At 33.1% G+C, this 26,744-nt stretch overlaps 1 protein-coding gene and 1 pseudogene across 2 annotated transcripts in view; one reads left to right on the forward strand and one right to left on the reverse strand.

Moving 5' to 3' along the window:
- Positions 1-26,744, forward strand: part of LOC120330659 (uncharacterized) — a 313,252-nt gene that overhangs the window by 272,046 nt on the left and 14,462 nt on the right. The window contains exons 2-6 of the mRNA XM_078114033.1: positions 13,959-14,129; positions 23,160-23,339; positions 24,058-24,172; positions 24,647-24,722; positions 25,824-25,903. Coding sequence (XP_077970159.1) covers positions 13,959-14,129; positions 23,160-23,339; positions 24,058-24,172; positions 24,647-24,722; positions 25,824-25,903 — 622 coding nt within the window. The remainder of the gene's footprint in view (positions 1-13,958; positions 14,130-23,159; positions 23,340-24,057; positions 24,173-24,646; positions 24,723-25,823; positions 25,904-26,744) is intronic.
- The window catches only part of LOC144424596 (interleukin enhancer-binding factor 2 homolog), a 195,932-nt pseudogene that overhangs the window by 140,416 nt on the left and 28,772 nt on the right, over positions 1-26,744 (reverse strand). The window lies entirely within an intron of this gene.

Here is a 26,744-nt window from a genome sequence, read left to right on the forward strand (position 1 = left end):
TATAAAGAAAACTTCAAAAGTGGGGCTAATCATTCAAAATGAAGGATTATGCGCGGTCCGAATCGACTACCCGAAAGGTCCGGATTCGGACCGCTGTCCTCCAGTTGAGTAGCCCTGATGTATAAGATAATTAATCTATAAAGTACATCCGAACAAAATTTATCGTACTGGAATAAAATTTATCCTTGAGATTTTAAAGCAGAATTACGGATTTTTCAGAACGTTTTATCTTTGAAAATAATCGAGTGGCAGCATTGCGATTAAAAGGAGTCAGTATCAAATTTGTGGAATTTGCAAAAAGGCAAAAATACGGATCAAAACAATATAAAAAATTGAATACATCAGGCAGCTTATCTCATATTGCTCATGTGACCGAAATGCATGATTTGCTAGTGCAACAATATTTTACTGAAAACATATAGATCAAAAGCAAAAGTTTGTCAGGTCCTCTTTCCCATCTTTGTGTATTTACTAGAGCTGTGGTTCCCAACCTTTTTTGCCCCGCGACCCCCTTTGGATATTTTCCAACATGCCGCGACCTCACTCAAGGTATATGCTGAATTTAAATTAGTAGACCCTACAAAAGGAAGGATATAAAACTTTAACGTGTATCTTGAATCAATTTGAATACTATCAAATATTTTATAATCCCATTATCCCAAAAATTAAATTTCCTTTCACTCTCTTTGAGTGCACTATCACTATTATTTTCTGAGTACCGTATTTCTGGCTATCAGGTCGAGTTCCAAGATCTAATTTTTTACTGGATTTACTGGGGTTGAATTATTTGGGGAAATTAGCTTTCGATGGGGAAATACCGAAAGTCAAAATCGGTCTGGGCAGTCCCGGAAAATACGGTAACGGAAATGAATAACTCCTACTTTCATGTTACTCATTTCAGAAGTTTGCCTTCTGTAGACTTTAAATTTCTAGATTGGCAAATCAATTGACATTAGAAGATGAACACGAGAGCCCTTACAGTTGCGGAACTTATACGCAACACTTAAAATTTAAAAAAAAATGAACATTCCCAGACGAAATTTTAAAGCTGACATGGCTTTAAAAGAAATTTTCCGCGCCCGGAATTTCATGCGCCCGCGAACCATTCAGGCGATTCAGTGTATGTTTGGCGTGAAGTCATAAACCTTTAGGGACTGCACAGATAAAACGGGAGCGCCTGTAATTCACTGGCAAATCTATTTCCAATACATCTTGTTTTGCTGGATCATCGATAACTTTAACAATGGATCAAAATAATCTTCGTCTTGGCCTAGTTACGCAGTCTTATCGGCGAACGCATAGGGATTAATGGATGAGGAGTAACCTTACTATGTGAAAATGTAATGTTTCGGCGCACGATACACGGGATATTTGCAAGTAATAAAAAGTTTATAACTTCAGCTCGATGATTAAAACAATAGAATATATTGAAAGAATATCTACATTTCAAAAATCGGTTAATCGCCACAGGATGGATTCTTTTATAATTTCTGTATCCAGAGTTTAGCGAAATACTGATCTTTTGTACAAAGCCCTCGCCAGTAATGCAAAAATGTGAATTTGAGAAAAACACCACGTTCTGAACTCACCTTAAAATCGTAACTAGATTATTTCTAATTATTTGTAATATTGTGCGGAGGCGGTGGTGTTTTTTATGGCGGCGGCTTTGTACAAAAGATCTCCAAATACTTATTTGAAGTGTTATTAACTAGAATTTATCAACATATTAACCCGACACAAAATGTCATAGAGGAAGGTTAGGTAAGACTTGAAATACGTTCAGAGGGGTCGTCAGAATTACCAAAAGGTGGGGGGTAAAGCGGAAGAAATCCGGAAATTTCCATGGAACTATCCGTGCAATTAGGCAGGCCCTTGTGAAAAAAACCCACTTTTTCAACGAATAATGTTTTATTTTTGTTATGTTATTGTGTCGGGTAATGATTTTGCAATTGCACAAAGTATGCAATTGACGACTAATCCGAGTCTATTTATAATTTAATTGTGTGCCTAATGAGATGGAGGAGTTTAGAGGAGTGAATTTAGTAAAAAGAGGGGAACCACAGACTTATAGTCAACTTAAAATCCGCGCTGTCAACGGATAAGATCTCATGGTGGTACCTCCCTCAAATCTTAGATTGATTCTACGATTGGATAAATCAGAGGTGACGAACCGGCGGCCCGCCAAGGAATTTCATGCGCCCGCGAACCATTCAGGCGATTCAGTGTATGTTTGGCGTGAAGTCATAAACCTTTAGGGACTGCACAGATAAAACGGGAGCGCCTGTAATTCACTGGCAAATCTATTTCCAATACATCTTGTTTTGCTGGATCATTGATAACTTTAACAATGGATCAAAATAATCTTCGTCTTGGCCTAGTTACGCAGTCTTATCGGCGAACGCATAGGGATTAATGGATGAGGGGTAACCTTACTATGTGAAAATGTAATGTTTCGGCGCACGATACACGGGATATTTGCAAGTAATAAAAAGTTTATAACTTCAGCTCGATGATTAAAACAATAGAATATATTGAAAGAATGTCTACATTTCAAAAATCGGTTGTTAATCGCCACAGGATGGATTCTTTTATAATTTCTGTATCCAGAGTTTAGCGAAATACTGATCTTTTGTACAAAGCCCTCACCAGTAGTGCAAAAATGTGAATTTGAGAAAAACACCACGTTCTGAACTCACCTTAAAATCGTAACTAGATTATTTCTAATTATTTGTAATATTGTACGGAGGCGGTGGTGTTTTTTATGGCGGCGGCTTTGTACAAAAGATCTCCAAATACTTATCTGAAGTGTTATTAACTAGAATTTATCAACATATTAACCTGACACAAAAAGTCATAGAGGAAGGTTAGGTAAGACTTGAAATACGTTCAGAGGGGCCGTCAGAATTACCAAAAGGTGGGGGGTGGAAGCGGATGAAATCCGGAAATTTCCATGGAACTATCCGTGCAATTAGGCAGGCCCTTGTGAAAAAAACCCACTTTTTCAACGAATAATGTTTTATTTTTGTTATGTTATTGTGTCGGGTAATGATTTTGCAATTGCACAAAGTATGCAATTGACGACTAATCCGAGTCTATTTATAATTTAATTGTGTGCCTAATGAGATGGAGGAGTTTAGAGGAGTGAATTTAGTAAAAAGAGGGGAACCACAGACTTATAGTCAACTTAAAATGCGCGCTGTCAACGGATAAGATCTCATGGTGGTACCTCCCTCAAATCTTAGATTGATTCTACGATTGGATAAATCAGAGGTGACGAACCGGCGGCCCGCCAAGGAATTTCATGCGCCCGCGAACCATTCAGGCGATTCAGTGTATGTTTGGCGTGAAGTCATAAACCTTTAGGGACTGCACAGATAAAACGGGAGCGCCTGTAATTCACTGGCAAATCTATTTCCAATACATCTTGTTTTGCTGGATCATTGATAACTTTAACAATGGATCAAAATAATCTTCGTCTTGGCCTAGTTACGCAGTCTTATCGGCGAACGCATAGGGATTAATGGATGAGGGGTAACCTTACTATGTGAAAATGTAATGTTTCGGCGCACGATACACGGGATATTTGCAAGTAATAAAAAGTTTATAACTTCAGCTCGATGATTAAAACAATAGAATATATTGAAAGAATGTCTACATTTCAAAAATCGGTTGTTAATCGCCACAGGATGGATTCTTTTATAATTTCTGTATCCAGAGTTTAGCGAAATACTGATCTTTTGTACAAAGCCCTCACCAGTAGTGCAAAAATGTGAATTTGAGAAAAAAACCACGTTCTGAACTCACCTTAAAATCGTAACTAGATTATTTCTAATTATTTGTAATATTGTGCGGAGGCGGTGGTGTTTTTTATGGCGGCGGCTTTGTACAAAAGATCTCCAAATACTTATCTGAAGTGTTATTAACTAGAATTTATCAACATATTAACCCGACACAAAAAGTCATAGAGGAAGGTTAGGTAAGACTTGAAATACGTTCAGAGGGGCCGTCAGAATTACCAAAAGGTGGGGGGTGGAAGCGGATGAAATCCGGAAATTTCCATGGAACTATCCGTGCAATTAGGCAGGCCCTTGTGAAAAAAAACCATTTTTTCAACGAATAATGTTTTATTTTTGTTATGTTATTGTGTCGGGTAATGATTTTGCAATTGCACAAAATATGCAATTGACGACTAATCCGAGTCTATTTATAATTTAATTGTGTGCCTAATGTAATCTGCGGTTGCGTCGACAAAATGACAACCCTACTTCGAAATATCACGGCGATCTACGGCCATAACATGCATTTTGAACTGCCCAATTATAGTCAGTTTTGATTCGTATTTTTGCGATGTTACTAATTATGCAAATTTAATCGGTTCTAGCAATACCACCCAAGTTTTATTTCAAGATTTCAACGTAGGAAAATCCTTAGATAGCAATAAAATAACAAAGACTACAATTTATTTTAGTACCATATAAATTGCTTGTACAGTGATACCTCGGTAGTCGATCAAAACATTCAAGAGTCAAAAATGCTGCGCTATTTGATTGGAAATTCGGATCCCGAACACCCGAACCGAGCGGGTCTCGAGGCCGAGTGATATGACGAATGTATGCGGTTGAGAGTTTTAAAATTCGTCAATTCGTCCTAATATGAAGCCTATAGTAAATCAAAAAAGTTTCCAAAAATCTCACTAAGAAAAACATGCGTTGGGTATTCTATTTTTATTTTATGCTGCAATATATCATCAAATAACTTCAAATATAACTATAATAAATAAATTAATAATAAATAAATAAATAAATAAATAAATTCAAAAATAACAAATAACTTCAGCTGAATGGACGCAGTTGTTCGTTTTTGTTAATGAAAATTAAAAGGTATCACAGTATGACTAAAAAGTTCTGCTGCCCGCTTACTCAGCGATGACTGATAATATGGCCCGCGAGAGCAAATGGATTTGTCACTCCTGATCTAAATCTAGACTCTAGAATCAGAGACCTAAGCCTTAAAATCAGTTTCCATTGTTTCTCGTTTTCAATTTTTCCGTCTATAAATAAATTTATTTTTCCCACTACTGATTAGGATAAATTATAATATTACCGTTAGAAAAATCCCAAGATCTTCTATGACTCCCACAAAGTATATTTTGATTTAGTACATTAAGAATACATTGGTATATCAAAAAGACATATTCAACTCCTCGACATCCTAGCGGTACTTCTGAAGTAATTGTCTGCATTACGTCACTCATTAAATGAGCCGACTTTTCAGTAGATATGTAATGATTTTTCTGTTGCATTGAATATTGAACTCGTAAACAATACGGATATTTCAAGAAATGATTACTCTGTTAATATAATTATTATTATTTTAATCTGGGACTGTGTTGACAAAATAAAAGCATATCTCCTCAAAAAATACAGTGGCAATCCGCCCACATAAAAATCCTGAAATACAGTGACAATCCTGAAACAATATCTCCGTTTTATTTTTAGTATTTTATATTACCGCTTTTCAATCTAGAAAATTTGGGTTGCGGATTTACGCCTCCGTTTGTATTATCATCTCGTCGCTGATGATTAGAATATAATAATAATAACTCAGTGTGTGAGAACCAAAGAAAGTACCTAATTATGGTTGTCCTCGTGGCACAAGACTTATACCGAGGAAAATTTGTGATATAAAGATAAATGAAGTCCAAAATAAAGATGTTCACGGTTTATTCATTCTTGCAAAAATTTTGAAAGAGGGGTTTCAACCATGAACACCCTGGCACAGCCCTGAACCCTGACCCTTTCTAACAAGCACAGTGCCTTTTCGAGTATAGATTACTCGTCTCTGTCTCTCTCTTTTTTCTGTCCCATAATATTCAATCTGTGGCAACTACAATAATTCAAAATGTCTCTCAATTTTACTTCCTTTGGGTTCAAGGTAACTCTCGGTGCGGCGACTCATGACAAAATAAACTCATCACCGATCTAAAATACCATGCCAATCAACGGATATAATAATGCGAGGTAAACTACCCGACTATATTTAGTTTTGATATATAGCGCTTGTGCGAATTCGTTATTGTCGTAGAAAGATCTGGCATAAAATCCAAGAAAGTATATTTAATTAAGTACAATTAAAATACATATAAAAGTATATTAGCAAATCAAAAATACATATTCATCGCCCAATAATCTCCTCGGTGCGGCTCCTAAGTCAGATTTCGCCACTCCTTAAAAGAGCCGCCTCTTTCAACATATATGTAAGGGTTTTTCTGTTGGATAAAATATTATATCCATGATCGATATACAGATTTAAAATGGTATTGGACATAAAAGGGTGTGGCAAATGCCCGATTACATTTTGTTTTGATTCGTATTCTTGCGAATTAGACCAATATTAGCTGTCCCTGTAACTCTTACTCTCAATTAATTTTAAAATATCACCCTTTGAGTAATTCGTAAGTCTGCGTCCTACAGAAAAAAAATTATTTTAAGTCTGTAGGTTTAGAACACTACAGGTGTGCCACAGGCACAAAGAGTTTATGAGATTCTTGATTTATGGAGAATAAACAGCAAAATAAAGATTTTAACAGTCTAAATTAGATGTCTAGCTTAGATTCAAACAAAATGCAATCGCAAACGTCATTAGCGACTTTATTTTTCAGCAGGAAGGGGAAAAGTCCACATGCATAATTACTATTAAAAAATAAATGTTAGGCAAACATGTGCATGAATTCATTTGCACTTCTCCATTTTTTAAACTGTATTTTTGACCTGGTGGTTGTCCAAAGGTATTGGTAGTGAATTTTGGAGACGTTAGGCAAACCAATGAGTCTGTAATTGTTTTGTATTTTTAACACACAGTAAATAATTTAGTAATCAATAGTGAAGAAGTACACGATTGATTGAAGTTTTAAGTGTATCACGTTTAGGGAAAAAGTACATTGAAGCGCAAGAAACAGATATTTATTACGGGTTAGTTTTACTTAAAACTTAGTTTGACCAGGTATTGCAAACCGAGTGGAAAAAGGAGAATGTATGATGACCAGTATTCGAGTATGGCTTTATACATACCACAGTAAATGGCGAAGTAGTACTTGAATGCAATTTATGCCTAAACAATCTGAGCAATGACCTATGAGACCAACACTCTTACAGCTCCATCTTAATATAAAGCAACCTGCCGATCACAAAAGCATTTTTCAAAGCAAAAATGTGGGGGCTCGAAGTTTGTAAAATTTTTCAAAAGGTGGCGCGGTTCAAAAAGTTTACGAACCACTGCCTTAGAATGAACACTGCTAGGCTCAAACACTTGGTGAGTCAATTGGTTGAAATTTGTTTAAAAAATGACTCATCTGAGAATGATCTAAACATTTTTTTTTTATTCCTTTTATTTCAATCTTCGAAATATTGAGTTTTTCTTATTGCTTTTTATACATCAATGTTGTAGTCAGGGCGAGTTTAAACAATCGGAGCCAGCCCTAGGCTATGCTATATATGAAGTATTTTTTAACTATAATATCATAAATGTGTCATGTAATCCATTGTGATGTCATCGTAAGCCATTTTATGTGTAATGTGCATTACGTCATACAGAAACTTTGAATTGAGCGGAATATGACATTTTAGTTGCAGGCAAGAAATATGCTCTAATTTCTTAAGTATATGGGATTGCAGGTTTATTTTAAAAATGCTATATGAAATTTGGGCTGTGATAATGCACCAGAAAACCTGTTTACAACCGTGAGAAGTATAGGTGTGTGACTGGTAATGGTCTGATTGATGATTTGAAAAAACATTGAAAAAATTATCGCTGCATGTTTTGAAATGTTTGGTCTACAATAAAAAAGTTCCGAGACAGTAAAAATATATTAATTTTTAGAAAAATTAGTTTAGCTATATATCGATACTTTTCTTATGCAATAAATAAAAGTATTATTGAGTAAAAATTAATTTTAATTAGTTTTTTATATATTGGCGTCAAAATGAAGGAGTAGAATTTTGATTTGAATTTTCAATTTTATTTTTGAGCAAGGCCGTTCCAAGCGGTCACTGTGATAAGAAAATGCTGTTCAGAAATAATATTCCTAATCAAGCTTTGTAAGTTTATTCAAAAATATCTTAAACAAAGCATTATGGAATTCTAATGGTAAACTGAATGTTTTTGATCCATATGTTATTGCTCTGAACAAGGCTCTGCATAACCAGTCACTGATACTTGAGGTTCGTTATGTACATCATACAAAATGTAAATCATGCAAAATAGTGTTTTTGAACAACTAAATTGGGGACAATTTAAAAATTGGGGCCAAGAATACATTGTAGTCATTGTATAATAAATGAATATGTTTCAGTGATAAACCATTGATTGTTTGATTTTCTATATTTTACATTTTATATAAATTGAATAAATGCCTTCTTAGCCATATTGTGAGATTTGCTTACCTGATATGATAATTTTTGAATGGAACTATCCTAAATTATTACTAAAATCAACAATGATTAGAAATGTTGATTGTAATTAATTTTAGTTCAATTACTTTTGAACATTCTTGGGCTCATATTCAAAATCTTGCTTAACAAATTCAGGTTCATTATTTGAAGGTTCTTTAGAATCCACTGTGATATCATCATAAGCCATTCTATGTTCAGTGTATATTAATGTTTCTCAACCTAAAGGTCGTGTTCCAAACTAGTTTTCCTGAAAATTTTCTTGGGGTGTATGTTTCAACAGCAAAGACCTAAAAGTTACTAATTCACATTTTTTAGTACTGTAATTTTTATCGTTTATTCTATAATTAGTATTGAAGTGTTTCTCAATAGTAATTGTTTATGTAATTGTTTATGGAATTATTCCCACGTAAAAAATCTACATGCCATTTAATATTTGAGTATATCGTTTGGTCACAATATTTAACGAAATTTATTTGAAAACAAAAAAATAGATTGGTGGAAAAAAGGTTGGTAATCACTGAACTATGGTGGCCCATCGTTGTCACGCGTAAAATTGAAAAAAAAAATAAAAAACTTAAAATAAAAGTAAAATAAAAAAAATTGTTGTGAAAAAAAAAAAAAATAAAAAAAAAATGAAAAATGAAATAAACACGGAATAAAAAAAAGCAAAAAAAAATTGAAAAAAAAAACCTGAATAAAAAGAAAATAAAAGGGTTGAGAACGATGGGCCGCCTCGTGGCCCATCGTTGTTACGCGTTTTTATTTTGAGAAAATTTGCTTCTGCTTGGGACCAACGTTGTCATGCATATTCCTACGCGCACAAACGGTGTTCCCTGGGTTTCTGACTCACTACTGATTTTCTTGAGCAATATTCAATAAATTCAAAACGAAAATGTTCTATAAATTCTTCATGCTACAAGTTCAACTAGAAGTAATATATTTATAATAATGATATGAGAATATAGAATTGAGTACAAAAATTCAGGAAATTTGTTTTTACGTGTAGAAGGTAATTGAATTGGAGAATGCTGCTCAACTAGCACAGACTTGAATTAATAGAAAAGGACTGTGTGCATAAAGTAGCCTAGTTAGACTCGTCAGTCGGCTCTAGCCACTACTGTCTGATCGTACAACTACGAGGCTGGAAGGCGATTATGGTTAGACCTGATTTCAATGGAACGTGCATGTCGGCATGTGCATACGGTATGCATACCGTACAGCCGTAACGTACCGAATCGCGCGGAATCAACCATTTATTTCAATCCATCCCTCGATTCACCATATTCTACTAGACTATCCGTATCTCCCACTCGTTTCATAAGTGACTGTATGCTGGGTACCGGGTACGATCAGACGGTATCGGTATCGCACGAGTGTCCGGACAGCTGAGCATTTAAGTAGCATTCTTTTTTCAGCAATTTTTTTTAATTTTTTTTTTATGTTTTTTCACAACTATTTTTTTATATTACTTTTATTTTAGGTTTTTTATTTCATTTTTTATTTTTTTTTTAATTTTACGCGTGACAACGATGGGCCACCATACTGAACTATATGTCATATATAATTTTGTAATTGTGTAAAATTCAACATTTTAGTTGCAAGCTAGAAATGTGCTCTATTCACCCAAATAGATGGGATAGCAGATTCATTTTAAAATGATTCATGAAACTTAGGCTGTGATAAAACGTCATTGAAGTGGAAAATCTTTTCCTATTTGTGGGAAGTATAAGAGTGTAACGGGGGATGACTCAATTGACAATTCAATTTATAAAAAATCATTGAAAGTTGCATTCATTTTCTCTCTGAGCAAGGTTTTTTCAACAGTCACCGTGATAAAAAATGCTGTACAGAAAGAATATTCCTAATCAAGCTCTGCAAGTTTATTCAAAATTAGTATTCAGTATTTTAAATGACTTTCATGGAATTCTACTTGGTTAACTGAAAGTTTAAGCCTGTTTGGTACCCTAAGCACTGAAGACTTTGGTGCCCCCTCATGTGTAATTTGATTATAAAAACAATAAACCACATAAGTGTATTATCTATGAAAAATAATCACAACCAACAGTAAATAAAACAACTTTTACGAACATTTTTTTTTTAACTGTTATATATAGCCGATATATATACCGTATATATATATCGGCCGTTTACAGCCGATATGATATATCGACAAGCACGCAATATCGGGCCAATATATCGGTTGAGCTCTAATCCTGAGGGAGTGTGACAATAAAGATTCATGCCTCCAGTCTCAATGAGAATCGAAATACCAAAGCATACAAGTCACAACTGTAGTTTAAAATTTTACTGGTACCTAGTAGTCTACCTCAGGGTGGTTCAAGGTTGCTAGGTTGAAAAACCGCAAAAACTTTTGAGAAACGAGAGTTTACCGTTCTATTCAGACTATTATTATGTTGCATGGGTGGCGTTCTTTTTAAAGAAGATATATAAAGCCTTCAGTTATTTTAAAGTTACTTCCCGAGAATCACCGTTGTATTTTGCGCATCTTGCGTTTATTGTCGCTTCAAATTATATTCTATCGTGACAGATATTACTTGAAATCAAACCAGATACTGTGTGATGGGCAAGGAAATACGTTTCCGCCGTGTTTTCCTTATGTCACTTTTCTCGCGACACTCATTTTATTACGAATTGTTATATTGGGTATTTTAAAAACTTGCAGCGTGAGCAAGCTTACTGCCATCGTCAAATACCAACCAAGTCCGTCTAAGATGGTATTTCGGGACCTAGCTAAAAAAAACTATATTGCGTGGCGTTAAGTCGGCTCTGCGTTTCATCACTACTGTCATATGGCCAACGCTTGAAAACAGAGGTGTTTTAACTAAAATAAAGTCACAAAAAAAAAGGGTTTGAATCTTGGGATCCCAAAAACTCAAAAGCTTTTCTCCATTAGATACAAATATACGCTAAAATTGTTCTGTGAGCCTCACGGAATGTATCAGCATGACAGGGTTTAGACCACCCTGGTCTACCTTATCAAAAAACTCCCGACTTCACTGACCACTAGATCGTTGAAATGCGATCGTGGAACCGCCACATAGTGTAAATAGTTCATTGATCCAATTGTTGGAAAGAAAAGAATTTTTTTTAAAACAAAAATGCAGCAACAAGGAGAATACTAGAAAGAAAAACAACAACTATTTAGGAAAATGACCCATTTCGTGTCCAAAAAAAAGTTTCAGTGTTTATTTTTAATAAAGAAGGTTAATATGATACTTGAAGACGAAAAATAAGCGAACATTTTGAAGTTTGAGTCGTCTGGTGAACTCGTAATATTTTAATAAACGCCGATAAACTATATAAAATTCTGCTCTAACATTTCTGTGGTGACCCTCTTTGCTTGGTGCCCTAAGCACGTGCTTATATTGTTTAATGGTTAATCCAGCGCTGCTGCTAACCCACGCCGAGTAATTAGAGGTGCGGTGGCGAGCGTATTCCTAACGCTCATGACGATGACAGCCTGATTGAGACTGAGCAAATTTACTTCAACTGATGGCCATGAAATAATAATTCATAAGCCACAATTAATATCAAAATGCTTAACAGTTGAGAGTAAAAACAACATCTTGCTTCGACAATGTTTGAATTAACAAATTCTGAATACAGTTTGGATTTGAATTTTTTTTTATTTGTTTTTGACAATTTTGTATTTGTCTTATAAAACAGCTGAATGATTCATTCAAACCTGCTCTCCTCATTCCATCTGGAAAATCCCACTCTGGTCATTCAACATTATAATAAGTGTAAAAGTAAATACAATATCTATTTGAGCAAATTTTTTTAATATTTGGTTTTTCTGTTTTGTGAGAGACATAAAGATGCTTCAAATAAACACAATAATTTGATTCTAAAATATGCACAACATATTTTACAATTTAATGATGTGAACTTTATTGCATCCTGTATATAGTTGAGAAGTTAGAAATTGAAATAGAATTCACGGCTGTTTAATCTAAACATTGTAATTCAGCTGGATTAAAACTGAGCATTTTTCTTCAACTGATGGCCATGAAATAATAATTCATAAGCCACAATTAATATCAATATACTTAACAGTTAAGAGTAAAGAAATCATCTTGCTTCGACAATGTTTGAAATAACAAATTCTGAATACAGTTTGGATTTGAAAATTTTTCTATTTGTTTTTGACAATTTTGTTTTGTCTTATAAAATAGCTGAATGAATCATTTGAACCTGCTCTCCTCATTCCATCTCGAACATCCCACTCTGGTCATTCAACATTATAATAAGTGTAAAAGTAAATACAATACCTAACTATTTGAGCAAATTTTTATTATATTTGGTTTTTCTGTTTTGGGAGAGACATAAAGATGCTTCAAATAAACACAATAATTTGATTCCAAAATATGCCCAATAGTGTATAGTATTTTTTCTTTCATAATTATTTCTGTTTGATATAACTTAAACATAATATGATGAAACAATATACAGGTTAATTTTAATATTAAATCCTACATGATGTGTTTCCACAACTTTAAAGGCTCTAGGCTAGCAGCAACTGATATTTAGTGAGCTACTACTATATATTAGAATTTAGCTATATAACTCAAATTATTATATATTAGTTCGGACTATGGCTCAAATAAAATTGTTTTGTGTTGAATATAATTTAGGGAAGACTTATTGAATACATATCAAGCGAAACATCAGACAGATTAAATTTATATAATGAATTCCTGATGTGTTTTCATGTCTCTAGTTTGAACAAGGTTCCTGGCAAGTGGCCACTGTGATTTAGTGAGATACTACTATATATAGAACAGTTGTTCTCAATTATTTATTGCTTGTGGATGTGGTCCTTTCCTGAGACTGTTACCATCCCAGTGGCATTTAGAGCGTTATTTCGATTGGTAGATTTTAAATCCCATTATGTTCATATAATTCATGCTCAACAAAGCTATGAAAATATAAAAATCAGTGGGTTTATCTTGTAAATTGAATAGTAAAATTAATTTCACGCTCAGTATTGTGGCCCCCGAAGTTCAAACTCTGCAACATTCAAACAGGATGGTCATGACACTAATTTTTATTAATGACCTTATTGATTTTAGCAATTCTATATCTTAGGATTTCAAAAACTGAAAACTATCATTTTAAATTCAGTTCTGTCCTCAACATATGTGAAAATGTGACAGCCCAGGTCCCAGTGCTGTTTCATCAACGATGAATGCCTAAACTGTTGCTGATTTTGCTAATCTAATTCAACTTTGAACTATTTTATATTTCTTTGTCAAAGATTTAAGGTTTTGAGAAGTGGACATTTTTTTCAAAAGATTTTTTGGAGCTCCAGAAGTATGTGCACCAAGATGGCGCACAACCTGAACACAGTATGTCTACCGGGTTAGGGTTCAGGTTGTGCAACATCTTGGTACACATACTACGGGAGCGCCAGTTTTTCCACTTTGCCCAACTAGATTATTTTTCAACAATATTGTTATGATCTAAAATTGTTCTTGCTCATTACAGATCAAAGATTTGTGGCTGAGTGGAAACACGAACATGGGAGTTAAAGGTTTATCATCAGTTGGACGAATACTTTCCAATCAATCCTGTGTTGAATACTTGTACCTTGACAACTGTAACCTGTCATCGGATCAATTACAAGCTTTCAAATTATCGTTGGGAATTAACACAGAGGTGTGACACAATGATCTACTTATATTTACTTTCCTTTAGCTCTATTATATAGCAATACCTGTGATATATTATTAATTGCTTATCGTGGAGTAAACTATTACAGACAGTTAAATAATATGAATGATTTCTAACTTATTTCAAGATGACTAAAGCTAGGTCGTCTAAAAAATTTCTTGGGGTGAAGCTTTTTTCAGCAAATACCTAATATTTACTAATTCATTTTTCTTAGTAATTTTTATCGATTATTTTATAATTGGTATTGAAGTGTTTCTCAATAATAATTGCATGTGTGGGAAGAATCACCGCGTAAAAATCTTGTCTTGTCTTGTCAGCATTTATTTTGCTCAAGTAAAGCCACTCCACGATTTCAAAAATAATGCTTTTGAATATTCAACAACTAAATTGGGGCCAAGTTCAGCAAAGAATACATTGTAGTCATTGTATATTAAATGAATATGTTTTGGTGATAAACCACAAAATTGATTGATTTTCTATTGTTTACAGTTTTCATGAATTAATTAAATTCATTTTAGCCATATTGTGAGAATTGCTTAATATAATAATTTTTGAATGAAACTAATTAAAATTCTTACTAAATTCAATAATTAAAAATGTTGATTTTAATCAATTTTAGATAAATTATTTTTGAACAGTTCTGGGCTCACACACTTGGTGAGTCACTTTCTGAAAAATGACCCATCTGAGAATTACCTGAACTTTTTTGGTTCAGCATTGACTATCAAGTTTGTCCCACACTGAGTAATGTGTCATGGAACAGAGGTTGGAACCTTAAATAACTTGATATGTGGTTCAAGCATTATTGACATTTTACTTTCCAATCGAACAACAACAAAATTGTTTTTATGGAAATGGAATACTCTTAGAAATATTATAATATTTTTCATAATTGTATTTTGTGCATTTATGTTAGCTGTATAAGAGCCAGACCTAGGCTATGCCATTTTTGAGGTGTTTTTTTAAACTATGAAGTCATAAAGGTTTATTAAAATCCACTGTGATGCCATCATAAGCCATTCTATGTGAAGTGTATGTGCCGTCATACGTTAAATTTTGTATTGTTTAGAATACAAGATTTTTGGGAGCTCCAGAAGTATGTGCATCAAGATGGCGCACAACTTGAACATAGTATGTGTGTACAGGTTGGGGTTCAGGTTGTGCGACAGCTTGGTGCACATACTTCTGAAGCACCCATTTTTGATGCCGCAACAAAGTGCTCTAATCACCCAAGTAGATGGGTTAGCACGGGGTTTCCCAAACTGGGGTCCGCGACGACTACAGAGGGGGTCCGCAGCAATATCAAAGAGTCTGGAATATAATCAACATATATCCACTATCCAGTGTTACATAGACATTCGTAAACGAGATAAAGATGATCCTTGCTTTTAGCGCCTGTGAGGAAGACATCCGTCACAGAGCTACATGGTCGGTCGGTACATGGTCATGGTTTATAATTGACTGTATGCGTTATTGAGTTATCACCAATCGAGAACTTGTGCGACTTTGCCAAGGTCATTTAACCCCCATTTCCGCAAGAAAGAGGCGTGCATCATTTCAATTGGGTGACCGTACATTTGAACCCACGTACATTTGAACCCATATCCGCGGGTTCAATGTATATGCAGGTGATAAAACTCATGGGTTAAGGTTAGTATGGGTTCAAATATCCGTAAAACAAAAATAAACTCCATAGGTGCAATAGTATGCAGGTGCAATTGTTGTGGGTTCAAATGTACGTGGGTTGAAATGTAATGGAACCTTTCAATTGTTCAATTAGTACCGACAGTCCGGATATCGAGGTGCATATAAATCATAATTTTATCGCATCGCCGTTAGCCTACCAATATTTAACGTTAATATGCATGGATTCAGACTTCCATGAGTTTTATTTCGTCAAAAAATATGTAAAACTGTATAGAACCGTTGCCGTAAATTCGGGCCTACGAGTTTTCTTTTAACAAATTGATCTGTTACATTAATGTCATTTGTGTTAATGTGTTGTGTTTCAAATCCAGGTGAAACATTATCCTTCCTCGTTGGTTAGGCATATAAATTAATACGCAGTGGATGGGGGTCCGTAAAAAATAACATCCACAAACAGGGGTTCGTGGCCCAAAAAGTTTGGGAAGCTCTGGGTTAGCAGGTTCACTTTAAAAGAAGAGTAAGAAGTGCTGTAAGAAACTTGTGAAAATGCTGTAAGAAAGCTGTGATATAACGTCATTGCAACAGTAACCCGATTTCGAAGTATCGTAGTGTGACGGTGAATGGCCCAATAGATGGTTTGAGAAACATTAAAAAAATTTGGTATTTTTTGAAATATTTGGGTCTACAATAAAAAAATATGAGATAGTAAAAATTTAATAATTTTCAGATAAATTACATTAGCTTTATATCAATACATTTTTTAAAAATGCATTATGAAGTGAAAACTATTTATTTAATTTAAATTAGTATACTATATATTGTCTCCAAAATTAAAGGGTTAAAATATTGACCAATTCATTTTTCGATCTTAATTATTTTGAATAAAATTATTAACAATTCAAATTTGAATGCTGAGGTTTGGCTTGAGCCTTCTAGGCTTAGCCTACCTTGCATAATTCTAAATCTGGCCCTCGCTGTAGTATTCTGTTACTCACTGACAATTAGAGTAATACAAAGCCAAAATCCCCAATTCTATTAAATTTAGTTTGAGATATCAGAACCTTGTATGAGTAATATTTAAATGAAGTTTTAGAGAATTTCAATAAAAAAACTGTAGATTTTCGATTTGTCAATTTTCTCTCTGAGCAAGGCTCTTTCAAGCAGTCACTGTGATAAAAAAAATGCTTCACAGAAATAATATTCCACATAAAGCCTCGCAAGTTTATTTGAGAGTATTTTAAATGACTTTCATGGAATTCTACTTGGTTAACTGAAGGTTTTGATCTATTTGCTATTTCTCTGAACAAGGCTCTGCATACCCAGTCACTGATACACGGGGTCCGTCATGTTCATAATGAAGACAATTATTAAGGAAATAAAAAAATTGAATTTTTCAGAAAACAAACAAACAATAAGCTGTCAGTCATTGTGTATCAAATGAATACGTTTCAAATGTAAAAAAAAATAGATTAAATGATTTTTTATCTTTTTTTTCAATTTTCCTGAATTAAATCAGGGGTGCGCAACCGTCAATACAGGAGGTTCATATACAACCAACTCGATGAACTTCTTTATATTATTTCTAAAATCAATAAATAGAAATAGAAAACATGAGAGTTGAAGGTTTATCATCAGTCGGACAAATACTTTCCAATCAATCCTGTGTTAAATGGTTGGACATTGGCAACTGTAACTGTTCAAGAATGTAATCTGTCACCAGATCAATTACAAGCTTTCAAATTATTGTTGGAAAATAACACAGGTGCGCAGTGGCGCAGCCATGCGGGGGTTTTCGGGGTCGAACCCCCCCCCTTTTGAATTTTTTTTGAAAACAGAAAAAGTCACCGATAACGCGTGCAATTGCTTTCTGCTAAAATCGCCGTATGTTTTCATCAAGGCGGCGTGTTATTTAGGCCTTAAACGCCTTCTCGTTGGTATTTATTCTCTCTAAATCACAAATTTGTGCCACGCGAACAATTATAATTATTTTATTTTTGTACTCGCACGGAATTGTGAAAACTGAAAAAGCGTGCAATTGCCTTCTGCTTAAATCGCTGATTATTTTCATCAGTGTGTCATTTAGGCCGTAAACGCCTTTACGTCGGTATTTATTCTCTCTAAATCACAAATTTGTGCCACGATAAACATGACGATTATTTTATTTTTGTACTTTGCAAGGAATTGTGAATTCGGTGAGAGTTATTATACGTTCATCGGCGGCGAGGTTCTAAAGACAAATGAAGGAGTAAACCAGCGATCTAAATTTGACTGAAAATCGACAATATAAAATACTGAAAACAAAACTGTAAACAATAGGCTATAAGATTTGTTGAGTCCCGCGACAGTCTAAAAACACTTTTCTAGTCTAAAAACGCTTTTGAAAATCGCAAAATTTCGTGTGCCCACGGCACACATTATGTTTCCTCGCTGTTTAGGAACATACCGCCATTAAAATTGAAACACGGTTAATTGTGGGTGGAATCCATTACTTTAAAATTGTCGTCGAAATTTCTAGTGTTATCATTGAACAAGGTTGAAAACGCGATTTTTTTCCCCTGTTAGTGATGATATATTAGATAATTAATCTGAAGTATATCCATCAATTTTTATTCTACTGAAATAAATTTTACTCCATGAGAATTTACAGCAGATTTACGGATTTTTCGAAAGCTTTTATCTTTAAAAATAATCGGAGTGGCAGCATTGCGATTGAACGGAGTCAATGTTACAAGCACATCTCAAATTTGTCGAATTCGCAAAATAGAAAAAATACGGATCAAAACAATATATTTTAGGGCAGATAAATTCATTGTTTCCCTGATTAGGCAATTTTGGTAAAAAGGGAAGGAACATCTAACTACCGGGGCATAATTAGGTTAACAATATTGTTTTTGTGGAAAAGGATTAATCTCAGAAATATTGTAATAATTGGGTTTTCTGTTATTGTATTTTATACATTTATGCTAGTTGTAGTCAGGGCGGGATTTAGACCATGAGAGCCAGCCCTAGGCTATGCCATTTGTGAAGTGCCTTTTAAAATATGAAGTCATAAAAGTTCCTTACAATCCACTGTGATGTTATCATAAGCCAAACTTAGGCTGTGATAAAACCTTATTGCACCAGAAAACCGGTTTCTAGTCATAAGAATTATATGTGTGCTTAGGGGAATGGCCCAATTGCGGATTTAAATTATTAACAAAATTATCATTGCATTTTTGAAATATTTGGATCTACAATAAAAAAGCTAGTAGGCCTATTATTATATTCATTTTTAGATAAATTAAATTATCTATATATATATCAAATCAAAATTTTTTTATAAAAAAAAAGTAGCATCATTGAGAAATAACTATTTCATTAATTTGAATTAGTACAATATAATATATATTGTCTTCAAAATTGAAGGGGTAGAACTTTGATTTGATGAATTTTTGTTCAATTTTATTTGCCGAGGTATGGCTTGAGGCCTGGCTTTAGCCTGCCTTGCATAATGGTAAATCTGGCGGTTGCTGTAGTATTCTGTTACTCACTGAGAATAAGAGTAATGCAAACATTAAAGGCCTCAATTTTTCAAACCTCAGTTTGAGATATTAAGACCTTGTATGAGTAATATTGAAATGAAGCTTTATGGAATTTTAATAAAAAAAACTGTAGGTTTTTAATTTATTAACTTCTCTCTGAGCAAGGCTCTTTCCAAGCAGTCAATGTGATAAAAAAATACTGTACCGAAAGAATATTCTTAGTCAAGCTTTGCAAGTTTATTTAAAAATATTTTAAACAAAGCTTTCTGGAGTTAATGGGTTAATTGAATTAATTAATATATTTAACAAATAATTATTTAATATATTTAACAGTTAACACAATTAATATATTTAACAGTTAACACAATTAATATATTTAACAGTTAGTTACAATAAAGACAATATCTTGCACAACCAATGATTGAATTACCAAATTCTGAATACAATTTAGATTTGAAATTTTTTTTTTTTTTGAAATTTCTGTATTTGTCCTATAAAACAGCTGAAAGAATCATTCAAACCTGCGCTTCTCATTATAAAATAAAAATTTTCTACTCTTGTCATTTAACATTACAATAAGTGCAAAAGTAAATATGGTAATTGACTATTTGAGCAAATTTTTATTAATATTAATATTTTATTAAATTTTTAATCAAATTACTGTATAAATTATATCTTAAAATTATATCAGAATTTTCCAGTTTGGAATTCCCTACTGAATTTATTACACACCTATTTTTTTTACGATGACATAGGATTTAAACTTAAAATCTTTAGTTTGGACTGTGGCACAAACATGCTTGATATATTTTGAACATGACTTGGTGAAGACTTACTGACTATGTATTACATGAAAACTCAATGCAGTTTTATATATCAAAGTCTTCAAGATGTGTTTTCATGTCTTGAAATAGTAATTTCCTCATATTGTGCTTTCTTATCTCTACTTTGAACAAAGCTTTATGCAAGTGGCAACTCATATATGTTGAAATGATACTATATAACACGAATGAAATTATGGTTGAATTATATATTTCTGCAGAAGTCTGACCTTGGTCCAATGAAACATAACAGAAATATATTTGTGTGTTACAAAACTTTTGAATCCCTAATTATTTAAACGTGAATAAAGATAAACATACACATAACCCTGGAATTTTTCTATAGGGTTTCACTATGAACGTCTCACTATTTTTAATTCTTCAGAAGCCAATGCCGTCATGAATTGCACTTTTAGCACACTGTTTTAATTTCCCGAACTCCTCACCCATTAAAAAGCTTGGCTGCACCCCCTGAGCTTAATCGAGTGTTGAGGGTTCAAAACTACAAAAGAAAAACGCTGCGCATGATGAATATGCTTGATCAATTGACATGGCTTGCAGCATTTCAATTTCATCCAATGGTGATTATTTATATTGGGGTCGAGTTGAAAAATCGAAAAAATATTCTGAAATTTAAACCATAGTAGGTGCTTACAATTCCTCTCAATAGTGATTTTATATTTATGTATATTGTATTATTTATACAATAACGTAGAATCTCCCAGATTTTAGAACTTAAAAATTGAGCAAAGGCCACAGGTTAAAAAAATTTTGATTTTTGAAATTCATACCTACAAGTTTGAGTGAATTTGGTTTTCTGAAAATCTGTATGAAAATATCTATATTTTTATAGCTTTAATCTAGTCTGGTGTTATGAGACTTGACTTGAGTCGAGTTCAAAATTAATTCTAGTTTTAAATCGATAAGCAATTTTTGATGAAGTACTTATTGTCACTCAAATCTTATAGTGATAATTTATAGTGAGCTTATAGTGATAATAACTTGAAATAGGCCCTGTTAATATCAAAGTAAATATATATTGAAATATGTTGTTCAAAAAAAATTCAATTTACATTTTATCTTTATGATGTCATAATTGCTCAAGTGTCCATTGTTGTGAAGTCAGAAAGTCTGTGTGTTTCGGTAAAGTTTGTGTAGTTTGTTTTGTTTTTGCATTCAATAGATAGGTATATGAAATATTACTTGCATATTTGACATCAAAATTTAGGAGTATCCGGGAAAAACTTTTTTTCAGGAAATAACGTTCATAATTCTATTTTGATTCACAAATGAACCAATTCTATATTTCCTTACAGATCAAGGAGTTGTGGCTGCATGGCAACACAAACATGGGAGTTTTAATAATAGATTTCAGGCCAACTTGTTTGTATAAAAATTTGTTTGAAATATTTAATGATAAACTTGGATCCTATGAACAATTCGTTTATTTATTTCGGTTATCTTCCAAGCTCAGATAATTTTGCTTGAAATTATAAAACAAATAAGCAAAGTATCCTTCTTTTCTTGAGCATTCATTAAATATATTTTTCAACAAATTTTCAATAACAAATCCAAAATTCTATTTATTTCAGACAATACAAATTTTATATCTTCGCGACCGCATTTAATTTATTATAGAACTTTTTATCTGTGTGCACTCGTGGGATGGCAATATGGCATATTGCAATTTTTCACTCATGATAGCATCGTTAATGCTCACTGGTGCACCCAGGGTTTGAAAAGTCACTACAGTATATTCTCGCATAATATTGCATACAGATTTCACAGGGCTAATTTTGTTAAATCGCCAATTGTTTCGTTATTGTTTCATGGTTATTCAAACACCGATATTATGTTGGTAAACTGTTTTTTTACTAATTTTCTTCATCGCACATGTATTCGATTGCGATCAGGCTCCTAATATAATTAAAAGAGTGAATCTGCAACTCAAATTTTTAATTGAAAATATCGGAGTGTTAAGACCAAAAAGCTATTTTAGGCATGGTAAAATTACTAAAATACCGAAATTGTGTGTGCGTAGACACACGATGGTTGTGTTCCATCAGGAAATTTAATATATTCACTGTTGAGCAATTCAATTAGCCATTATTGAATTACCGCAAAGCAGCACTCAACGTTTTCCTTTCAATAAATTTTTCAATAAATTTGTCATTGTTCTACAATGGTATGTACTTTTTTGATGATTTTTCATCGTAGACATTGGAATTTTTCTAATCAATAACCTTTCAAAAGATGTCAGTCAGTGTTGCAAAAAATATGATGAATGCGCAAGATCAGAAAAATGCAAATCAAGTCTGACTATAAGTTGGCAATTTATATTGTATTTTTATGACTGCTAATTGTAGTATTTCAGTACCATGGTCCGTGGTATTTTAGCTCAGTTATGCTTTTATATTGTCACCAACACAGAATATAAAATCGAGCAGTTTTCTAAGTATTCTCATGTCGGCAGTTTGGCATGGCTTTGTTGTAATTCCTTAATAGTTGGCAGCTAAGTATTGTCAGCTATGCTGAATTGTGCTTTGATCTAATAGCATTGCTCCAATTTCACTGTGATGAAGGAAGAATATAATTCCAGCTTGATTATTAGCTTATTTACCCAAAGGTCAAACGGTCTCTCATCTCCTCACCAGTTATTGTGTGAGCATTTCAATGTTTCGTTCAGTAGTCTTGTCTTCGAGAATCTATTTTTTGCGCAAACTTCAGGTTTACAAATCTAAAGATAGGCTCAAAATAAGACTATGGCCTAGAGATAAGTGAATTGCCTCCATTCAATACTTATAAACACAAATTATTTTGAACATTTATTGAGCATGCGTATTCCATTGCAAACCTTGTTAAAGACTTTAACTTTTGATGTTTTTTACAGATTCTGAAATTTTTCGACACCAGGCTCTATTTTAATATTACAATGAATAATGATAGGTTGTACAAACTATGACGAATATAACTCTTATGCATTTTATTCATGTCTGATTGTTCTTTGTATTTGTATATTTCAACAGATTGATCACTTGGATATGAGTAAGTCTCCATTTGAACGGCGTATTGCAAACCATGAAGACATTGTTGCAGTTGCAAATCTGCTTCCTAATGTTACAAAGGAGTTGCAGTTGGATAGATGGAACATTACAGATGAAGATGAAAAAATATTACAGAATCAATTGAATGAAATCGGATCTGAGGTCTGAAAAACAAATTATAGAATATAGGTCAAATAAAATAATATAACAAATGAAAATTAAATTGTTAAGGTAATAACAAAATATTATCATGGTCAATTTGATTGTGATGCGCATTATGTTTATTATTCACTTATTACAATAAGGGGCGCTTCGGAAGTACTTGTACCAAGATGACGCACAACCTGGTACACATAATATTTTCAGGTTGTGCTGAATCTTGGTACGAATACTTCAGGAGCACCCAATAAGGTTTATTTATTTTCCAATAAATAGAACAATATAAAGCAATGTGAATTTTTAAATGCCCAAATTGTATAATTTATTTTTAATTACAAAAATTTTAGCATATCAAATTAAGTTATCACCAAGATTCATCATTCGTGTTTCTGTTTCGCCAAGCAAATATCTAAAATTATGGGGTGAATTGGATTCGCTGGTATTTCACAATAATTATTTTTATGAAATGCGATCAATCAAGTGTGGACTGTTAGTTTAGTGAGTAGTCAAAGATGGCATTATGTACGCAAGTTTGGAAAGTTTTTCAATTAATTAAAAACTTCTTATATTAGGCATCAGAAATATTTAGCAAGTATTTGTGGTTTCAATGTTAACATCTCATTGACTACTAACATGGTAATTAATAGATACCATTCCGGTTGCCATTTATTATCATAACCATTTTGTGATAAATACATATAAAGTAGTTTATTCATTACAGAAACTAGTGATTAGGCTGGGTGGAAAAACACTCAAAAGTCAAAGAAAACCTGCAGATGAAGCAATTAATGTAACTCTCAAACAAAATCCAACTTTGTCTTCAAAATCAGAATTTGGTAAATCTTAGATATTTTTCAAATAGAATTATACAATGATAAATGAGTAACAATCAATGTTGCATTAGTTTTGTCTGATTCCTCATATAATTCTTATTTATAATTTTTATTCTCATTTTCAATCTCAAAAATGACTGGAATTCATAGTTTATAAAATTTGCTGTTTAGCTGCTGGAGTTGGCACATCTTGCAGCACATTAAACCATAAGATTTTTTTAACAGTTTTTGTATTTAAACTGTATTGTAGTGAATTAAAATAACTATTTATTCAAAAATTGATTTTTACTTTGCTGGGATATCAGAAATTGTACTAAATCTAGAGTATCTAAAAATATTTGCTAAAATATTGAAGTATGTAAATATAGTTGTTTCCATGCTCATTTACTATTTGTTTGACAATATTAAATAACTTAAAACAGTTATTAAGGTTCTAAATAATTGCTTTTTAGTAGTTATATATTTTTCGTTTCTAAGGGGCCACATCACAAATTAGCAATTCAGAGAGTACTGAAGAAAATATGAAGATTTCAAAAGAAGCTGAAAGCCCAAGGTTAGATAAAACAGTAGTGTGACTTTCAAACATGACTTACATTTGTAATTTATAAGTGGGCAAGGCATAATGGCCTACTGATTAAAGCATTAGGGGTTTAAATCCCATGCCCACCACCTGCATGTGCGTAATGTATTGGGCAGTAGCAATGTTGAATCAGAAAGATTATTTTCCATGATTAGCCCACACACAGCAGTGGCCTGCTTTGACATGGCTGTGTAGTGTGTGAACTGATGTACAGTATTTGTACGGCCTAGAGATATTTCTGCACAACGATGATTTGGCTCAGACATTTAAGCCTGCGTGACTGCAAGTGCGAAATGCATTTATCAACAATGCAACAACCTCATTGAATATTTTGTTATTTTAACATTTGTCTGAATATTTGTATTTAATTAAAGCAGCTGGAGTCAAACTTAAAATTTCAACGCAAACAAAACAACTGTGATCCCTGATTTTTCAAAATGTAAATTCAATATAGGAAATATATCCACCGGGCACCAGATAATTCCCTTACGTACTTGACCATGACAATAGTAAATAAAACACTATACTCCACCTTGCTCATGACACAAAATCAATTTTATTTTATTTGACGCATGTGATAGCGTATTGACAAAATGCTGTGAAAATAGTTCTACTCTATTGACTGTACAGAGCAATTTGCGATGATCAGCTTCTCATGGACTTTTATAATAAGTCCCATTTGGCTCGTATCCCTTTCGGAATCGTATGCCCAAACGTGTTTTTTTTCAGTGTTTTGTCTGCAGATATGATTTATTAAAATCTTGTTTTAAATATTAATTATCCATTCCAAATGCCTCAATAAACAAATTTATTTTTGTCACTTTCTAGTAGAGATTTTGTGTTGATTCCTAATATCCATTGGTATTCAATTCTCTCCATAATTTCAGTCTTAGTTTTTGCTCTGTATATAATTGTCAAAAGCTTCAACGAAATTATACCAGCAGAGCATAATTATTTGAATTTGATTTAATAAAAAAAATTTTTGAAATAAATAAATAGCAAAACCAACTTCATATAAATATAATGATGACAAAAAAGAAAGAATAATTTCACACTGTTATTTTGTTTTGGAAGTGAACTCCTGATGACTGAAAAAGAAGCAGAACAATCAGATAAAGAAGTAACTGAGCAAGCTGCAAAGCTAACCCAGCCTAGTAAGTCAGTCGTATTGATATAATCAGGCAGTATTATAGGTCCTCTCGTAGTATATGTACCATGTTACAGTTGGCCATAATTTTATTCCGATTTTCCTCATTTTAGTTCTATTATGAGTTCAGGGACTGTCTGTGTTAGGCAAGAGAATTTAATTCTTGCCCGTAGGTTTCAGTCTCTTTACATAACTTGTGCAAAATTGGTGAACAAAATTAGTTACCTCCATTTTGTTACACATCCTTCTGGAGCGCTGTATTATGAGCAATATCAGCTTCAAATTCGCAGTTTTAGTTAGAAAATCTTGGAATTAGAATGAAGTACTAAACCACCATCGGTTTCTAAGAATGAAAAGAAATTTTTCTGATTGAAATGCAAACTTTTACACAAATTCAGGTTTTTTCTATGCCAAATCCTGTTCTGGCATAATATCTTCCAATGTCCAATATCGGGCACTGTATAGCAATTTAAATTTCACATTTCAACTCAACAATCATACTCATGTTCAATGGAAACTAAACAATTACTTGGTATGAAGAATTGGAATATTCAACGAATAACTTTGACCAAGTCACACAAAATTTTGGTGGGTCTAGACTGCAACTATGTATCGTTTATATACTTTTGCTGTTGTGGATCTGTTTGCAAATAATGCAAGCAATAAGGCAAATTGCATGTTTTTTCCTCTAATCATGTTTTTCTTTCTGCCTGTAAAAAGTACAAGAGGCCACTAGGTTACACTAGTCAATGAATCTTCCATAGTTTAATAACAAATAATTAATCTGGTGAAACATACCGTTTTCAAGTCTGGGCAAAGGATGGTTGGGGTAACATTGGAGTCAGAAA

Source organism: Styela clava, chromosome 6 (genome assembly GCF_964204865.1).
Source record: "Styela clava chromosome 6, kaStyClav1.hap1.2, whole genome shotgun sequence".
Taxonomy (NCBI): Eukaryota; Metazoa; Chordata; class Ascidiacea; order Stolidobranchia; family Styelidae; genus Styela; species Styela clava.